Below are 18,120 nucleotides of genomic sequence, written 5' to 3' on the forward strand. Positions count from 1 at the left end.
GACATAAAACTAGCTAGCATAGTAAGAATGTAGCAGGGTCAACAAAATTAGCCTACTGGTGCATCAACAGTAAATCCTATGAGAAATTGTCTTTTCTCTTGAGATATGATCTCCCATATAGCCCTGAGTAGTCTGGAACTGGCTATGTAAGTTAAGCTGGCCTTGAACTCACAGTGATGAACTGGCCTCTCTCTTCTCAGTGCTAGGATGAAAGGCATGCATTACTGTGAGAAATCACTTTTAAACTTAGTTCTAATATAGATATAGATATATAGAATCTATCGATAGATACAGATGTAGATAGATAGATATAGGTATATATATATATATATATAAACATATAGATATATGTAGATTATATTAAGAGACAAGGAAAATAGTAGAGAAAGAGTATAGCAAGGTATATAGGCCTGTGATATCAGGGGTTGAGGTAGTAATACACACTAAAGATCAGAAAACAGTTATAGATTTGGCCTGGCTTGGGGAAAGACATGTACAAGATAATGTTGAAAGAACAATGGTGGGGATTTATGAGAAAAATGGATTGCAGAGGAAGAAATAAAAAAAAAAGATTTACCCTTTAGATACACCAAATAGATGTACCTCTTAGATACACCACTCTGAGTGCATAAACAAGGCAGATCAAAGTGAAGGAATGATGAAGAAAGTTCCTAACAAGGAAGCTGCTACAATTCTCACCTCCTAACACAAAGAACTTTAGAGAACTGTGAAGTACTGAATGCCTACCATGTGTGAGACACTTACATTATCTTAAATCTTGTAGTAACTATTCAATATATATGCCTATAGATATTTATTATGCTTATTGAACTGATATAGAAGACATAACTTAAAAAATACAAGTGTGTTTCCTAAGATGTTGCCATTATTTGGTATATACAAATAATATATGTATGACTTCAAACTACTTCGATACCAGCAAATAAAATTTTAGTGTAGTACATTTTGAAAGTAGCACTCACAGTGCTTGATGCCTGGTCAGAGGCTTGTATGGTTCTAGGTGGTTCAAGGGAGGTTTCTATAGCCATAAACTACAAATATGAAAATATGTAAAAAATGATCCAAATATTAACATTCGTATAGATTGGTTTTGGATAATAACAATAGTAGGGAAGAACAGAGGTTGGAGAGATGAAAGAGACTGTGAAAAACAATGTGATTATATTTTAATTTCAAAAGTAAAAAAGAAAGGGAAGAGAGAAGCATAGCCAAATGATGCTACTATTTAGAAAGATTTCAGTATGAGATACAGAATACCTTTATTCTACAATAACAGGGAAGTACTATTATGGTGGTTTTTTGGTTGATTTTTTGTAAGTAATGTACTGGATGTCTCACATATTTCTCTAATTCTATCACTTGAGAAGCTGAGACAGTATTATGACTTCAAGGCCAGTTTTGGTGACATAGTGAAATTTTTAAAAAATCATTATGACTGGAGAGTTGACTCAGAATCTAGCAGTACTGGCTGCTCTTTCTGACCTGAATTTGATTACCAACACCCACATGCTCCTCACAACCATTTGTAACCCCAGTCCCTTGGGATGTTGATAGCCAGTTCTGGCCTCCTTACACACCACACATGCATGTGGTCAACAGACATATATGCAAGCAAATCACCTATGCAAATAACATAAAAAGTAAACAAATAAAAATAGAAATAAATGCAAATAACATAAAAAGTAAACAAATAAAAATAGAAATAAATTTGAAGAATATGGTGAGATTCTTTGTGCTAATACAAACAGCTGAACTCAGAAATGTATGAAAGTTCAAATGTAATCAATGGGATAGAAATATATTTCTTGGTTATTTTTATTTTAAGTTCAAAGCAGATATTTTTCGTTGACAGGAGGGTTGCTTAGAAGTGATGTGTTCAGGGACCTAAGGTCCACTCATCTCATGGCTCTACCATATTAAACACATAATTTTCAACAGCACTGGCTTTTCTGTATGAAGTGAGTCAGAGAAACAAACAGATATTCGTATTTGGGAGGTGACTGTGGGTTAGGCTATGAGAGCACACTCATCTCCAGTAGCTGCCTTCTTCTTTGTTTTGAAGTCTTCTGCATCTTTACTGGTCTTCTTTTGATGGAAGGTGTTATCTGTATTTGCCTTCCTAGTGAGCCAAGCTAGGAAAAGAAATACTGCTGTGTGCAAAGAAAATTCTAGATTTGTTTGAAAACTGAATCATTGGGTTGTATTCTTGAAGGATCACTTGGTAATGAGGATACTGGTTAGTGAATCAGGCATAGTCCAGTTAATGACAATGCCTTGGACAAAGTAGAAATTCAGAGTAGTAAAGCAAGCAAGAATAAAGGAGATTTTTTTTTTTTACAGAAATCAGAAGCCAAGTACACAATTGAAAAGAAACATTCAGAATGTCTATGGTATATTTTCCTTGGACATAATAGATTACAGTTCTATTAATAAGAATAATAAAAATCTATCTCTAAATATTAAAGAATAATTCAATATTTAGCTAATGAGAGGTGAAGGCTAGCAATTTTGTACTTCTTGAGAATTTGTAATGTGCCAGACACTATGCTAGGTGGTTTATATATATTTTCCTCCCTTAATCTTCATAGCAATAATTATGTGCATTTAATACTAGAGCATAGTGAAGCATTATGATGGTGATTAAGGAAATGAATTGTGCATTAAGGTAGTTCCTAGGTTATTCTCTGTAAAATGACATGGAAAATAGCAATATCTGTGCATTAAAGCCATTGGCAATAGTAAATATGGTAAGGTGTGAGAACTGTGGCCACTCTTTCTGGAGGCTTTATTTTGTTGTTGATATCCTCAAACTTATACTAGAGAAATAGGAATTTCATTAGTCCATTTCATTAGTCCAAAGTCACAACACTACAAGAAGAGCTGATATGGAGATCCAGTTCAAAGTTAAAGCAGACTTTCTCTCACACTACTGTGTACCACTTCTTGAAATACATTGATGCTTGGGGACCACTTTTAAGTAATGAATATGAGCTAGACATGATGAACTGCATTGGGAAGTACAGGTCTGGAAACCAGGAGAGCTTTCACACATTAGGGGTTTGTAGATTGGAATATATTGTACAAAGTGTCTTTTATGTGATGTGCTATGCAGTAATAGTTTCCTATATTTAGCAAAAAAAATAAATAAAACAAAAACAAAGGAAATAGTCACTGCTGTCTCCATGTTGAGTCGTCAAGATGAAAGTGGTGTTTTGAACCAACTGAGAGACAATAGCTATCATGCTGAGATGATGATTCCTTCTTTCATGCTTTGATTGTATGATTGGGTCAGTTTTGCTAATGTACTTGGGATGTGTTAGAGATAGATTGTTTGAATGTTAAAAACTGCATGATACCAGGAACTTTCTCTCCTAAACTTTAGTAGCAATGCTCCTCTATTCCTAGTTTTTAAGTAAAAAATACCTTGCACCTGAATTTTCTTTATAGAGAATGCCTCTGAAATGACCAGGAAAACAGGGAAAGCATTTGGACAGGATTTTAAATAGTTTGGAATTTAGTATAATAAAGGCAACCAAACATTGATAGTTTTCTTTCACACAACCCTTTTTTATAATGGTTTTTACTCTAGGGGTCTCTACCTGCAGTCCCTTATTCTTTGAACAGCAGCAAGAGCATAGAAGAGATGGATCTAGAGAGCTTAGAATGAGGAAAGAATGAATAAAGAGCAGAAATCAGTCACAAATGGATCTGTGTGTTGAGTGTAATGACACACACTGTGCATGAAGAAGCACATAGCAATGATTTGCTATGTGTCAACCACTATCCTAGGGATGTTACCATAACAAACAAAAATTCTTCTGTCAGAAGCTAGAAGCTTCTGTCAGAAGCTTAGACACCTATATGTCAAGGATTATAATATTTGTACAAAGTACTCTGGTATCACTTGGAGCTGGAGAAAATCATGATGTCCATATGGCATTAACAAAATATCATGGTATAGGCAGTATTCAAACAAATATTTGAAGGAGATTTGAAGGTGGTACATAGAAAGAATAGGCATTTAGGCAGGGGACAAAGATGCACACATCTTTCTGTGAAATCTCAAGTATTTGTGCATTGATGGAGAATGGGAGAAAGCAAGAACATCAGAAAATGAGGATGGAGTTATACCTCTGAGGTAGTTGTTGAGCTCAAATGCATTCCCTCTGAAGGCTACAATCAGTGATAAGGTGGATGGCCTTTCTGCCCATGCACTGAGTCTCCTGTCTCTAGCTTGAGGATTTAATGGTTACTCTGCAGACAACTGGGATTCTGGTGACTAATGTGCAGCTTGGTTTGGGTGTATGGGAGGGCATATTTCAAATGACTCATCCTGTACTGATAATGGCTATTAGTGATTTACTATGCTTTCTTTTGCACCATAAATTCCAGATCCTGTCCTTTAGTCCATGCTTGTAGAAATAGTCTGCCTGGCAACTCAACTGCTTTCTAGATAGTGTTAACCATCTTTTTTGATCTTAGAAACAGACCCCCCCCACCGAGCTCCCAGGGACTAAACCACCAACCAAAGAGTATACACATGGAGGAACCCATGGCTCCAGCTGCATATGTAGCAGAGAATGGCCATATCAGAGGAGAGGCCCTTGGTCCTATGAAGGCTTGATTCCCCAGTGTAGGGGATTGCCAGGGTAGGAAGGCAGGAGTGGGTGGGCAGCATCATAGAAGCAGGGGGAGGGGATGGGATAGGGGGTTTGTGGAGGGGAAACTGGGAAAGGGGATAACATTTGAAATGTAAATGAAGAAAATATCCAAGAAAAAAAGAAAAGAACAAAGAAATAACATTGCTCTGAGCACATTCCAAATGGCCTAGTTGACAGATTGCCAATGCTGGGGCTCACACTGAGTTCCAAAGACGCTCTTATCCTGTGAAGTTTAAACTGCGACAGACATCCTATGTTTACTCTTAGCAGGTCTCTCTCCTGGTTAAACAGTTAGGCCATACACACATATCGGATATTCTTTAGCCTTTGAAACTCAAGTCACCCCAGGCATTTTTATACTTGAGGTTTTTCTAGGGTCGCACTTGGTTTGTGTCTCCACTTAGCAAAATTCTAAGAATCATTCAGATGTTGTTCCCATGGCAACTATAATATACTTGATTCATTTGCATCTATATTAATTCTCTAGCTTAAATAAAAATCATGTAAATTAAGTAACCATGAACATTTTAAGAGAGGAAAATGTTGTGGCTAGCTCCACAGCATTCTGCATAATGAACACTACTGTTGGCAGTGTAAGGAAGGTACTGAAAAGGGCAGTGGTTTAGCAAGGCCAGAGTTATTTTCAAGTCACAAGGACCAGCACCTCATCTTCTAGAGGATCCCCGTGCTTGTGACAAGGGCAAATGAACAGTCTTAATTGGCTCAGCTAGAACAAAAATGTTGCCGCAGGTAATTTATAGGCAGCCAAATTTATTGTTCAGTGTTCTGGAGAATTAGAAATCCAAGATCAAGGCTCCAACAAATGTGTTGTCTGCCTTAAGTTATCTGCTTTGTAGATAATGCCTTCTTGCTGTGTTCTTACCTAATCACAGTTGCCAACAAACTTCCTTCTGGCCTAATTGATAATGGCCCTAATTCAATTTATGAGGGGTAGAGCCCCTATAACCTAATCACCTCGGAACAGTACCATCAACAAACACTATTGTAGTGCGAGTAAGTTCCAACATGAATTTCAAGAGGACAAGAAGAGACTATAGTTAGCTATGAACCTACAATCTATAGTTTTGGACTTGATTTTAGTCTCACTGTCTTGGTGCTTTTGAGTATATTCTGATCTAAAATCAAATAGTTTACACATGATATTCAATCTAGTTCAAGAGAGAAAATATATGCATATACCCTTAAATCCTATTTAAAAAGCAAAACACAGTATGATAAATACAAAGAACATATTTAGTCTTTGCATGAATCATATAGTAAAAAGAAATATCCAGCAAATACCATAGAAAGTATAATCTCTCACAGGTGTATTCCTTTTGAAACTATGTTTCCAGGGAGGATGGCATAGGACACTAAGTCACCAATTCATCTTAATCCAAAAAGATAGAAATTAGTTAGTCAGGACTCTTAGTTCAGTGGTAAGAATATAAATCCCTCAAACTGTCACATTCTGTGTCTCCCTCCCTCCCTCCCTCCCTCCCTCCCTCCCTCCCTCCCTCCCTCCCTCCCTCCCTCCCTCCCTCCCTCCCTCCTTCCTTCCTTCCTTCCTTCCTTCCTTCCTTCCTTCCTTCCTTCCTTCCTTCCTATGTCTCTTTTCCTTTTCACCTTGAGGGTTTTACTTTGAGATTTTGATGCATATATCTTTTGTCTGGTGTATAAGCTTCCCTGGGCTGTGGGAAATGGATGAATTGTTTAATATCACTCATATGTTGAGGTTGTAGCAATACATTAAGCCAGTGGTGTTAATCTTTCTCTTTAAATCTGGATTCTTCTGAATCTGCAAATTCTCCTTCCTAATACAATTCATTCTTAGACCTTTAACTAATATCTATAAATATGCTAGCCAGCAAGGCACATTACATGCATTCTAGCCAGCAGAAGTGGGATTTAAATTTTAGGGTATTATTTTGTAAATTGACAAATAAATCTTGTTTGCATTTGTGGCATATAGAAATCCTGGTTTTATATAGGCTTACAGTGGGAAATGGTAAACCAAGCTAATTACCAAATGCATTGCCAGACTCCTTTCATGGTGATAGCATTGATTCTACTTGGCAACTTTCAAGTTTGTAATGTGTTATTAACTAAAGTTATTCTTGTACAATATGGTTGTAATGTTTTGTTTATTGTTTAAAAGTGTCAGTATATGTAGAGGGAGGAGAGTGCACAAGAGAAGCACATGTACTATGCTACAAACCTGCATGTGGAGGTTAGAGGCCAACTTGGTCCTGTCCTTCCAACCTGTAGGTTCCAGTGATTGAAATTAGGTTGCCAGGCTTGTACTGCTGCCATCCCTCCATGCCTATTGTGGTATTAATTTGTATGCCCCTGATTAGTGATACTGAACAGCTTCTCTTACACCTGTTGGCCATGTTTTGGAGAAATGTGTATTTGAGTCCATCATACTTTATTAGATTGTATTTTCTTGCTATTATGTTGGCTTGGCTCATCATACTTTTGGATTAATCCATTGTGAGATGTATGATTCCAGATATTTTCTCCCATTCTATAAGCTACCTAATTATTGTATTGACTGGTTGTCTTTTTTTTCTTTGTTTGTTTTTACTGTGTGGTAATTTTTAAAATGTTGTAAGCCAATTAATCTGTTTTTGTTATTTTACCTGTGCTTTTTTGAGGCCATGTTCAAATATTCATTGTATACAATAATGCTGTGGAACTTCCCCCATTGTTTTCTTCCTGAAGCCATAGTTTTATGTATTATGCTTATGCTTTTAATTAGATTGGACTCTATGTTTGTATGTGGTATGACATAATAATGTAGTTTCATTTTTCTGCATGTGGATGTGCAGTTTGAATAATACCATTTCCTGAGAAGAATGCCATTTCTTCTTTGTGTTCTTGGCATCTTTGATGAAAATCAATTGGCTCTGAATATATAAATTTATGTGTTCTCTATTTTGTACCATTTTCTATGCATCTATTTTAAGTGAATGTCATGCTTATTTATCTTAACGTGATATTCTCCAGTTCTACGCACTTCCTTCAAAATGACAGATTTCACTCTTCTTTTGCCATTGAACAGTACTCAATTGTATGTTACAGCAGATTCACTTATCCTTTTCTCCATTTGTGAATACCTAGACTGATTCTGCAACTTGGGCATTGGGACTAGTATCATGAGTCATGACAGTGCCCCGAATGGGTATGTCGATAGCTCTTTAATGTTCTGCTTTTACTTTTTAAAGTTGAATATTCAGAACTGGTATAGGTGGCTCATATGGTAATTACATTTTTAACTTTTTGAAGACCCTCCATGCTATTTATTATAACCATTGTACTAACTTGCTTTCTTCCAATGGCAGATCAGAATTCCATTTTCTGTCTATCTTCTCACCAGCAATTATCATTTTCCTGTTTTGGTGTTTGCTTTGAATTTGTAAAGCAGTTTGGTAAGAGTGGCATCTTAATTATATTTAGAATATATGAGCTTGTAACTTCAAATAAAGTAAGTTTTGATTTTTATTTTCCAGTTTTATCTTTTTTATTTTGTTATATTGCCTAATTTTTAGATATATTTCTTAAAATATAATTTAAATGCCAGGCAATTCATTCTCTTAAAGTGCATAAGTAGTATTTTAATATATTTACAGTTGAAAAACCATCACCAGTGGAAACTCCACACTCACAGTTCTTTCCTTCTTGGAATTGCCAAAATCTTTAATAAAAACTGAACAAAAATGAGCAGAAAGCTTTGTCGGATCTTCAGGCTGAGCAATTTAGTCCATTTATTACTTGAGAAAATTGCCTTTTTATTCCCAGATTTTGAGAGTTTTAAATCATGACAGGTATTGAAATTTTCATCCCCTTGCTCTTGCCCTTGTCTTAGTTTAATTTATTCTTTGCACAGCTACCAATGTGATCCTAAACCATTAGTGAAATTGAGTCACATTTACACTGAAACTCTTCCAATGCCTCCATTTTTCACCTGGTAAAAAACCAAATGTCCTAGAAGGCATTATGATCCAGCCCCACCGTTTCTTCTCAGAACTTATATTCTATGAATATTCTATCATAATCTCTCAAGTGTATGTATAGAAGCCATCTTGTTATTCCTGAAGAAAAACAGATACAGTTCTACCCAAGAGCATCTGCATCTGCTGCTCTTCCTGTTCACTGCTCATCTCCCCTGTTTCTTACTTGTGCTCCTCTCCATCAAGTAAATTCATGTCCTGTACTTAGTATTTTTCCCTAGAGCATGGCATCTTTTAGCATACAATATAACTTAACAATTTTATCAATTTTTCCCATAGCCAAAAGTAAGCTCTAAGTGTTTAAAATGATAGCAAGCCCCTGATGTATCTTCACTGTTTAGATGATAGGTGATTTGTAATCATGCAATGAGTGCAGCACTGAGTCAGGAATCTGATATGTTGCATAACTTTGGAGAAGTTTCTCTTTTGTTTAACTCATATATAAAATCACGGGGGAATTAAATTATATGCTTTCTTCCAGGATTTTCTGAGATTCTAGGAATGACACTGATGGATAATGGAGTTAGATTAAGATAATATTCTACTTGGAGAAAGAGATTGGAGAGGATATCAGTAGATGGAAAAACACCCATTCTCAAGGATTAATATGCATTAATATGATAGAAGCAGCTATTCCACCAAAAGCAATCTACAGATTGATACAATCTCCATCAGTGTCCAAACACAATTCTTTACAGATTTTGAAAGGAAAAATTTCAGCTTTATATGGAAACACAAAAACTCAGTATAGATAAAACAATCTGACACTACTGAATAATAAAAGAACTGCTGTAGGTATCACCAACCCTGATTTCAAGTTTCACTATTGTACTATAGTAATATAAACAGCATGGTACTCACACAAAAACAAATTCATTGATAAATGAAATAAAATCAAAGACTCAGACTTAAATTTACATACCCATGAACATCTGATTTTTTTTAATCAAGAAGCCAGTATTACACACTGGAGAAAAGACAGAATCTTCAGCAAATGGTTCTGGCCAATCTGAGTATCTTTATGTAGAAAAATCCAAATAAATCCATACTTATCACCGTGCATAAAACTCAACTCCAAATATTAGAGACTTCAACATTAAACCAGATATACTGAACCTGATAGAAGAGAATCTGGGGAATATCTATGAGCTTATTGGTACAAGAAAAGACTTTCTGAACAGAATGCAGCACCAGCACTAAGATCAATGACTAATAAATGGGACCTCATGAAACTGAAAAGCTTCTGCATGGCAGAGGACACCATCATTTGGACAAAGCAGCGCCATCAAAATGGGAAAAATTTCACTAATCCTACATTGGACAAAGGGCTGATATCCAAAATATATAAAGAACTCAAAAACTAGATACCATGAAAAAGATAACTCAATTTAAAATAAGGTACAGACCTAAAAAGAGAATTCTTAAAAGAAGAAACTCAAATGGCCAAGAGACTCTTAAGGAAATATTCAACATCCATAGTAGCAGGGAAATGCAAATCAAAATTACATTGAAATTTCATCTTACACTCACCAGAATGGGTAATATCAATGAAACAAGTGACAGTTCATGCTTGGGAGAATTCGGAGTAAGCAGAACACTCATCCATGGTTGGTGGGAAGGCAGATTTGTACAGCCTCTATGGAAATCAGTGTAGTGGTTCCTAAGGAATTGATCTACCTTAAGATCCAGCTACCACCCTTACAGGGAACATAACTCAAAAACCTGCTTCATACTACCACTTAGACACTTCTTCAACCATGTTCACTGCTGCTATATGCATAATGGCCAGATATTGTTTATTATTATTATTTTTATTAGATATTTTCTTTATCTACATTTCAAATGCTATCCCAAAGCGCCCTATACCCTCAGTCTGCCCTGCTCACCAACCCACCCACTCCTGCTTCCTGGTCCTGGCATTCCCCTGTACTGGGGCATATGATCTTTGCAAGACCAAGGGCCTCTCCTCCCATTGATGCCGACTAGGCAATCCTCTGCTACATATGCAACTAGAGACACAGCTCTGGGGGTACTGGTTAGTTCATATTGTTGTTCTACAGATATTAGAAGCAACTTAGGTGTCCATCAGCAAATAAATGGCTAAAGTAAATGTGGTACTTCACACAATGGAACATTACTCACCCATTAAAAATAGATGAAATCATGAAATTTGCAGGTAAATGGATGGGACTAGAAAAAAAATTGTTGTATGTACAGTAGCCAGAAATTGGAAGCAACTTAGATGTCTACCAACAAATGAATTAATAAAGAAAACATGGTACATTTATACAATTGAGTATTACTCATTAAAAAAAATGAAATCATGAAATTTGCAGGTAAATACATGGGAATAGAAAAAGTCATTTTGACTGAAATAACTCAGTCCCAGAAGGACAGATAGGATATGTATTTGCTTGTAAGTGTATATTAAGTCTTAAGTCAATGATAAGCAAGCTACAATCCATAGAACCACAGAGGGTAGCTATACAGTAAGGGACTGGGGCAGTAGGGGGAGGGAGACAGATCTTCCTAGGAAAGAGAAGTAGGATAAATTGTCATAGATGAATGGGGAGTGTGCTTGAACAAGAATATCAAGAAGAGGGGGGGGTGAGAAAGGGATTGTTGGGTAAGATAGATACAATTAAAGGCTATTTGAAGGGGTGTAATGAAGCCTAATATATAATATATACATATATGAAGATGATCTAAATAAATTCAACAAATAATGAGGGAGATAAAGTCCCAAATGAAGCTTCCAGTATTGGGATTAGGTTACATCTAAGTGAGATGCTGACCAAAGGATTCCCATGGGAACCCCTAAACAACCAAAGCTGTTGCAAAGAGTAAAGGTTGCTCTCCAAAAATTGACATCAAGGTTCCATTGCTGAAGACACCACCTGAACTTATTGAACCTGGAGAAATCCAGCTTGCACCTACATAGAGCCTTTAGCCTACGTACTAGCATCTTCAGTACAGGAAGGTTCTCTGCATACTACCAAAGGAAAAACATAAACATCAATCCAGCCACCATCTACAATGGTATCCTGGCAGCAAGACATGCTAGGGCAATGGAACAAAGCTTGTGGGAGTAGGCAACCAATATCTGGTTTGATTTAAGGTTCTTTCCACAAGATGGAACAGACTATTTGAGTGATAAAGAACAAGAAACTATATAGCCCAAGGACCTAGAGTAAAACCAAGGGCTACTGCATCTATCTATCTATCTATCTATCTATCTATCTATCTATCTATCTATCTATCTATCTATCTATATCTATATATCATAGATAATAAACTAAAAATATAAAAGGAACAATAAAATGGCTCTGAACAACATTCTGTTATAATCATAAGTCAGTGCCACCAGCTTTCATTGGAGAAGCTTCCTTCTGCAACAGATGGGAACAAATACAGGGACCCACAGTCAGAAATTATGCAGAGAGTGAGAGACTTTGGAACACATAATCTTAAATGGGATATCTGTATCAAAACCACCCCCACCCCCGCCCCAAGATTCAGAGAGCCCTGCAGAAGAAAAGACTGAAAGAGTCTAGGAGCCAGAGGGGAGGAAGGACACCAAGAACATAAGGCCCTCTATATCAACAAAATCTCCCATATAAGCTTACAGAGACTGAGGTAGCATGCATAGGGTTGGCAAAGATCTGCAGCAGGTGTAGTCCTAGAGCTGAAAAGAGAAGTGGACACATGCCCTATACCTAACCTTGAAGCTATCTCCAATTGACAGCCACTCTCAAGTGAAAATTTAATTTCCTCTAAGGGACTCTCCCTGGAGAAACAAACTACCCTTAAGGGTAGGCTGCATGCCCAATAGTAGATGGCCAACAGAAAATTAAGTCAATGGCATCTTTGGAGGTTCGTTGTTTCATAATATCATGTTAAAAAGGCTTTTCCTTTTCCTTTTTAATTTTATCTTTATTTTCATTTTGTTTTTAGTATATGTAATAAAATTATATAAATTATATAATAAAAGCCATATATATTATATGTAAAACATATGTAACATATATTACAAAACATATAATAAAACATATAAAACAAAGCATATATATATATATATACACACACACACACATAGGTTCTTTGCATATATGTATACATACACATGTATATGTATATATACACATATATGTATGTGTATATATATATATACATATATATATATATATATATATATATATATGATTTCTAGTTTAGTGTTTTATGGGAATCTGATCTGGATTGTGTGAACAAATGGGTCTCTCTTTCTTGTTTCTTCTCTTTGGCTCTTTTTCTTTTATCTGTTTGTTCTGTCTGATTGTTATATATTAGTTTTGTTTCATCTTCATTATATTATATTTTACAATTATCCAATAGAAGCCTGTTTACTTTCTAATGAGGGATAGAAAAAGAGTGAATCTGGATGAGAGGGGACCTGGGGAGGAACTGGGATAAGTAGAGGGAGGGAAAACCATAATCAGGATTTATTATGTGAGGGGTAAAGAGAGAAAAAAATAAAAGTTCATTAGGGAGAAAAGAAAGATATTATCCTACAAATAAATCACAGTTTTCTAGAACTGTGTTGTCTAACCCCCCAGTTCAAGGTTTCAATAGAAATATATATCTTTGTGAATAAAAAACAATCAAATAATTCAGTATGCTAGCTCTTGGCATGCATAAAAATCAGCCAAAAATTCTGTAAAGAAAGGAATGGACAATACATAGAAATATAAAACCTATGGTATCGTGTATCTTAGGTGGTATGAGAAAAGAAAAAGAAAGACTATGATAAAGTTTGTTGTCTATAGGGTGAGGGGTAGGAAACTGAGCAGAGTTCATTCATTGAAGGTCTCCTTTAGAAACTACTAGTTAGCCTAAGATTAAGGAAAGTGCAAAGGAAGATTTCTGAGCACTGAGAAACAAGGAACTCTACATCAAACTGAGTTTAACAGTCTGCTCAGTTGGATTGTTTCCTTCGTTGAATGGCTAAAATCTAGTTCAAAATGAAGTGTATACTAAATTAAGTCAAGATGGCAAAAGGAAAATTAAAAGAACATTCTGAGCAGACAGGACACAACCTCAACAGCAAATATTCAGAGAGTGTGGAAAGAGCCAGAGCCCAGTGACCCAGGAAGATAAAGAAGATTGTAATGTATGGTAGCACAATACTAGAATCTGAGTAGATATAAATGTTGATTCTGAATGCATTTGGGATTACATCGAATCTTCTCTTAACAGAGTGGCAAGTTAGGAGGCCATGGTAATAACAACATGGACTTATTACTGTGGTGGCATTAAAAAAATTCTGCTTCAAGCAATGGATTGGTCTACAAAGGAACCAGAGTACCTCAATGCAAGTAAAATGAGGGTATTTTAATAATGAGGGTTGCAGGATTTGTGTGGGCATACCCTTTGTGACTAAACTTTAAAAGCTTTTGGATTTTCATCTGCATCTGCCTCCTCTAAAGGAAAGAGTCTCCTGGATTATCACTTCTTTACTCCTTGGTATTTACACAGAAATAAAAGCAGCCAAATTCCTGGATCATGGTGGAAATCCTATGATAGCAGTGTTGTACTTTGAAGAGTCCCTGATCTTTCTTTTTTGAAAAATCCATTAAAAACCTCCAGGCAGTGCAACCTGCTGAGATATTTAGTGTTGCTCATATACATAGCATACCTGTTTAAGGCTGATCACTTAGAATTGGATAATCTATTAGGGGACTTATCCCTGGAGAAGGCTGTGTTCAGATAGATAGATAGATAGATAGATAGATAGATAGATAGATAGATAGATAGATAGATAGATATGGGAGGGAGTTGGGCAGACACAGGAGGGGTACAAGTGAGGTAAACATAGCAATCATATATGGAATTCTTTTAAAAACCATAAAAGATTTAAGGAAAAATTTGCATGAAAACTGAACAAAAAGTTTTCAGCAAAAATAAAAGTTTCAACAGAGTTCCAAAACCAAAGTTTGTACTTAAGCATGTGTATCTTGCTTACCATTTCCAGTTCATCTTGGTTAATCCTGGTTTCATAAGACCTTCTATTTGAAGTTTGAACATAACAATTCTTTCATTTTCTCTGTATCTTTAAGAGAACTTTATTAGTTGTTCTGGGACTGGCTTTATACATTTCTCAAATTCTTCCTAGACAATAAGTGTATCTAGGTGTGTGCCCTTTAGCAAACACCTACAAGGCTTTTATTTCAGTATGTCATTTATGCAACAAAGGTTGGAACTAGATGATGACAATAACATTTACAGCTCTAGCTAATCCCTTGGATACTTACAAAATGCTCATGTGTCTTGGGAAAACCTCAAGTCTTAAGTCAGCCTATAATATCTATCAATCTGACACTTTTTAAAAGAATAAAGGGTTACTTCACAATTCACAGAAGCAGAGACAAGAGAAATATATTTTACCTATTCCTCCTGTTGGATACTGAAAACTTTCCATGAGGATTTAATAAAGAAAATTGTGTTCCTTCTCTTCACTTACATTATTATTTCCAAGATACTGCCTCTTATGAGTAATGTCAAGCGAAATTATTTTATGTCTACCCAGCAGCCTTTTGGATGTAGAGAATGAGACCACAGCAAATAGATTATAAAGGCAGGATGCAATGGTAGTGATTTCTGATTAGAAACAGAACTGATCTACAATAACTTTTTTGTCTGCTTTTCTATCCATTTCTTGTCCATCTCACCTGAGTAAAGAAGAAAAAGCCTGTCTATGTGTGGGCAGAGTTTGTTGTTAGTCAGATTATACTGTGTTGTTTTCTTTGGTTCTCCAAGCTCTTTCTGCAAAAGAAAAAGACCAATACATTAACCAGGCTAATGTTCACAACTACTACTCTATATTAATGTGTTGACCAAATAGGTAATTATTATTTTCTCCTCCTATACCAGTTTCTGTGAGAACAATAATTGTGGCCTATGAGTCTCTTATTTTTTTTTCACATTTTCTTCATATTTTACTACAGCTACCTTATACATAGGAAATGTTTATCCAAAGGTAACCCAAGGTAAATAAAGCATTTCTTAAATGATGAATACATTTTCCATAAGCTAATGTATAGAAGGTAATGAATGTAGCAAGAGCTCTAGACTTGCTCCTGTCTTCTATGTCGTGTGTTTCTGAGCAAATCACATGCACTCTGTATTCTTCTATCTGAAACAGGTGATGATGTTCACAGTATATTCCTTACAAGGCCACCATGAGGGCATGGGAGAGCAGATGGAGGGGAACATCCACTTTTGTTCCAGGCAACTAGAATCCCTATGACACAAGTCTTAGGAGCAGACCTGAATGGAATTATTCAATTTGAATGTGTTTTAGAAATTGTAAAATGCTATGAATAGCTCAACTTATTAGCAATTTATCCTTGTAATGATAATAATTACACACTGAACCTCCCATCTCTTCCTAGATGTAAGAACATCTACAATTTTACTCTAAATATAAATGTTTCCTGGTATCTCACTTGTTCCAACCAAACTGAAGCAATATTGGACAAGAGTGTCCTGACAATTTACCACCTGCTTATATTTTTTAGCTAACACTATTATAGTAGCAGTATGGTTAGGAAGAATAATGAATGGAGACTCTGTATATTGGATTCCTTACATGCCTCTCTCTATTGCCTTGACATGAAACAGGACAAATTCCTTTGTTTAATCTGTTGATATTCTATTAATCAGAAATCATGGTCCCAAGGTAAATTTGGGTCCCATAGGGAACAAATTACCTATGGAAGGAGTTACAGAGTCAAATTTTGGAGATAAGAAGAAAGGATGGACCATCCAGAGACTACCCCACCCGGGGATCCATCCCATAATCAGCCTCCAAACCAAGACACTATTGCATATGCCAGCAAGATTTTACTGAAAGGACCCTGATATAGCTGTCTCGAGTGAGGCTATGCCAGTGCCTGGCAAATACAGGAGTGGATGCTCACAGTCATCTATTGGATGGAATATAGGGCCCCAATGAAGGAGCTAGAGAAAGTACCCAAGGAGCTGAAGGGGTCTGCAACCCGATAGGTGTAACAACAATATGAACTAACCAGTACCCCCAGAGCTTGTGTCTCTAGCTGCATATGTAACAAGAAGATGGCCTAGTTGGCCATCACTGGGAAGAGAGGCCCCTTGGTCTTGCAAATTTTATATGCCCCAGTACAGGGGAACACCAGGGCCAAGATGTGGGAGTGGGTGGGTTGGGAGCAGGGTAGGGGGAGGGAACAGGGAACTTTCGGGATAGCATTTGAAATGTAAATAAAGAAAATATCTAATAAAAAAAAGCTATGAACAAAAATGCCTGTGTAAAGAAGGAAGCTATGGAAAGAATGAACAAAAAAAATTCTATTGATGACCAGCTTCTCAGCTTATTAAAATACCATTAGCATGACAGAAGCTGTCTCACATATACACAGGAGTTATAAAGACTAGATAGTAATAACCTGTTGATGCCAGGGCCTAAGCAAGTCTAAATGTTTACTGTGTAGGTATTATTTATGTACACATATACCCATGCATATGCCCATACATGAGAATGAAGTTGGGGCCAATGAAAGATCAACCTCAAAAGACTTGCAAGAATTCATACAGAAACATTAAAATGGATTATTTTGACAGCCAAATGAAAATAAATGAATATATAAATATGACAAATAATTCTCCATCAGTATTTTCATTTAAGAATTTAAGCATGGTCTTTTCCATTTATAATTCTTTTCAAAGTTCTTCAGATTTGACCTTTGAGGTTTCTGATTTCCTCCATTGCTTTTGTAGTATTGGAATGGTATGCATGTGTATTGTGTGATTGTGTGTTTGTGTGTTCTTCTACTGCAATGGCTTCTTTTCCTCTTTCTGTTAGTTATCATAACAAATATATTCTTTCTATTACCCTGTCCCTCACTATGCACTCTTTAAATTGGTTAACTCATATAATAGCCTGCTGAGAATTCTTTCTGAAATAATTAAGCTGTGATCAGTAGCAAATGAGTCAGATAGGACCTGCTGTTTCTATGCTTATTGAAGGGTAGTTAAGGAAGTACCATTATATATATATTTCTAAAGGTGGTAAGGTGGTATTCACATCAGCCTCAACCAAAAATAAGCAATATTGGCTGCTACTTTGAGAAACACCCAAGTTCACATAATTCAACCTTTGTTTGCACACAGGCTTTTTCTCTCAGTGAAAAGAAACAAGTAAAACACCATGGTATTCTTAGAAATACTCCATTGCTGTTGAGTATACTCCATTCTAACACAAATAGAATTTCATGTTTAACAAAATTATCTTGGCTATCTTTCATTTTCTGTCCTCCTTCCTTTCAGGTTAACCATACATGCTGAATGTCCTATGCATTTAGAAGATTTCCCCATGGATGTGCATGCCTGCCCACTGAAGTTTGGAAGCTGTA

The 18,120-nt window shown here is 36.1% G+C and overlaps 1 protein-coding gene across 4 annotated transcripts in view; it reads left to right on the top strand.

Moving 5' to 3' along the window:
• The window catches only part of Gabra3 (gamma-aminobutyric acid type A receptor subunit alpha3), a 210,989-nt gene that overhangs the window by 145,584 nt on the left and 47,285 nt on the right, over positions 1 to 18,120 (top strand). For all 4 annotated transcript variants that reach the window (XM_029473538.2, XM_021152863.3, XM_085838162.1 and 1 more), the window contains one exon: positions 18,035 to 18,117. In XM_029473538.2, coding sequence (XP_029329398.1) covers positions 18,035 to 18,117 — 83 coding nt within the window. The remainder of the gene's footprint in view (positions 1 to 18,034; positions 18,118 to 18,120) is intronic.

The sequence above is a fragment of the Mus caroli genome, unplaced genomic scaffold, assembly GCF_978045245.1.
Source record: "Mus caroli unplaced genomic scaffold, Mus_caroli_1 scaffold_5, whole genome shotgun sequence".
NCBI lineage: Eukaryota > Metazoa > Chordata > Mammalia > Rodentia > Muridae > Mus > Mus caroli.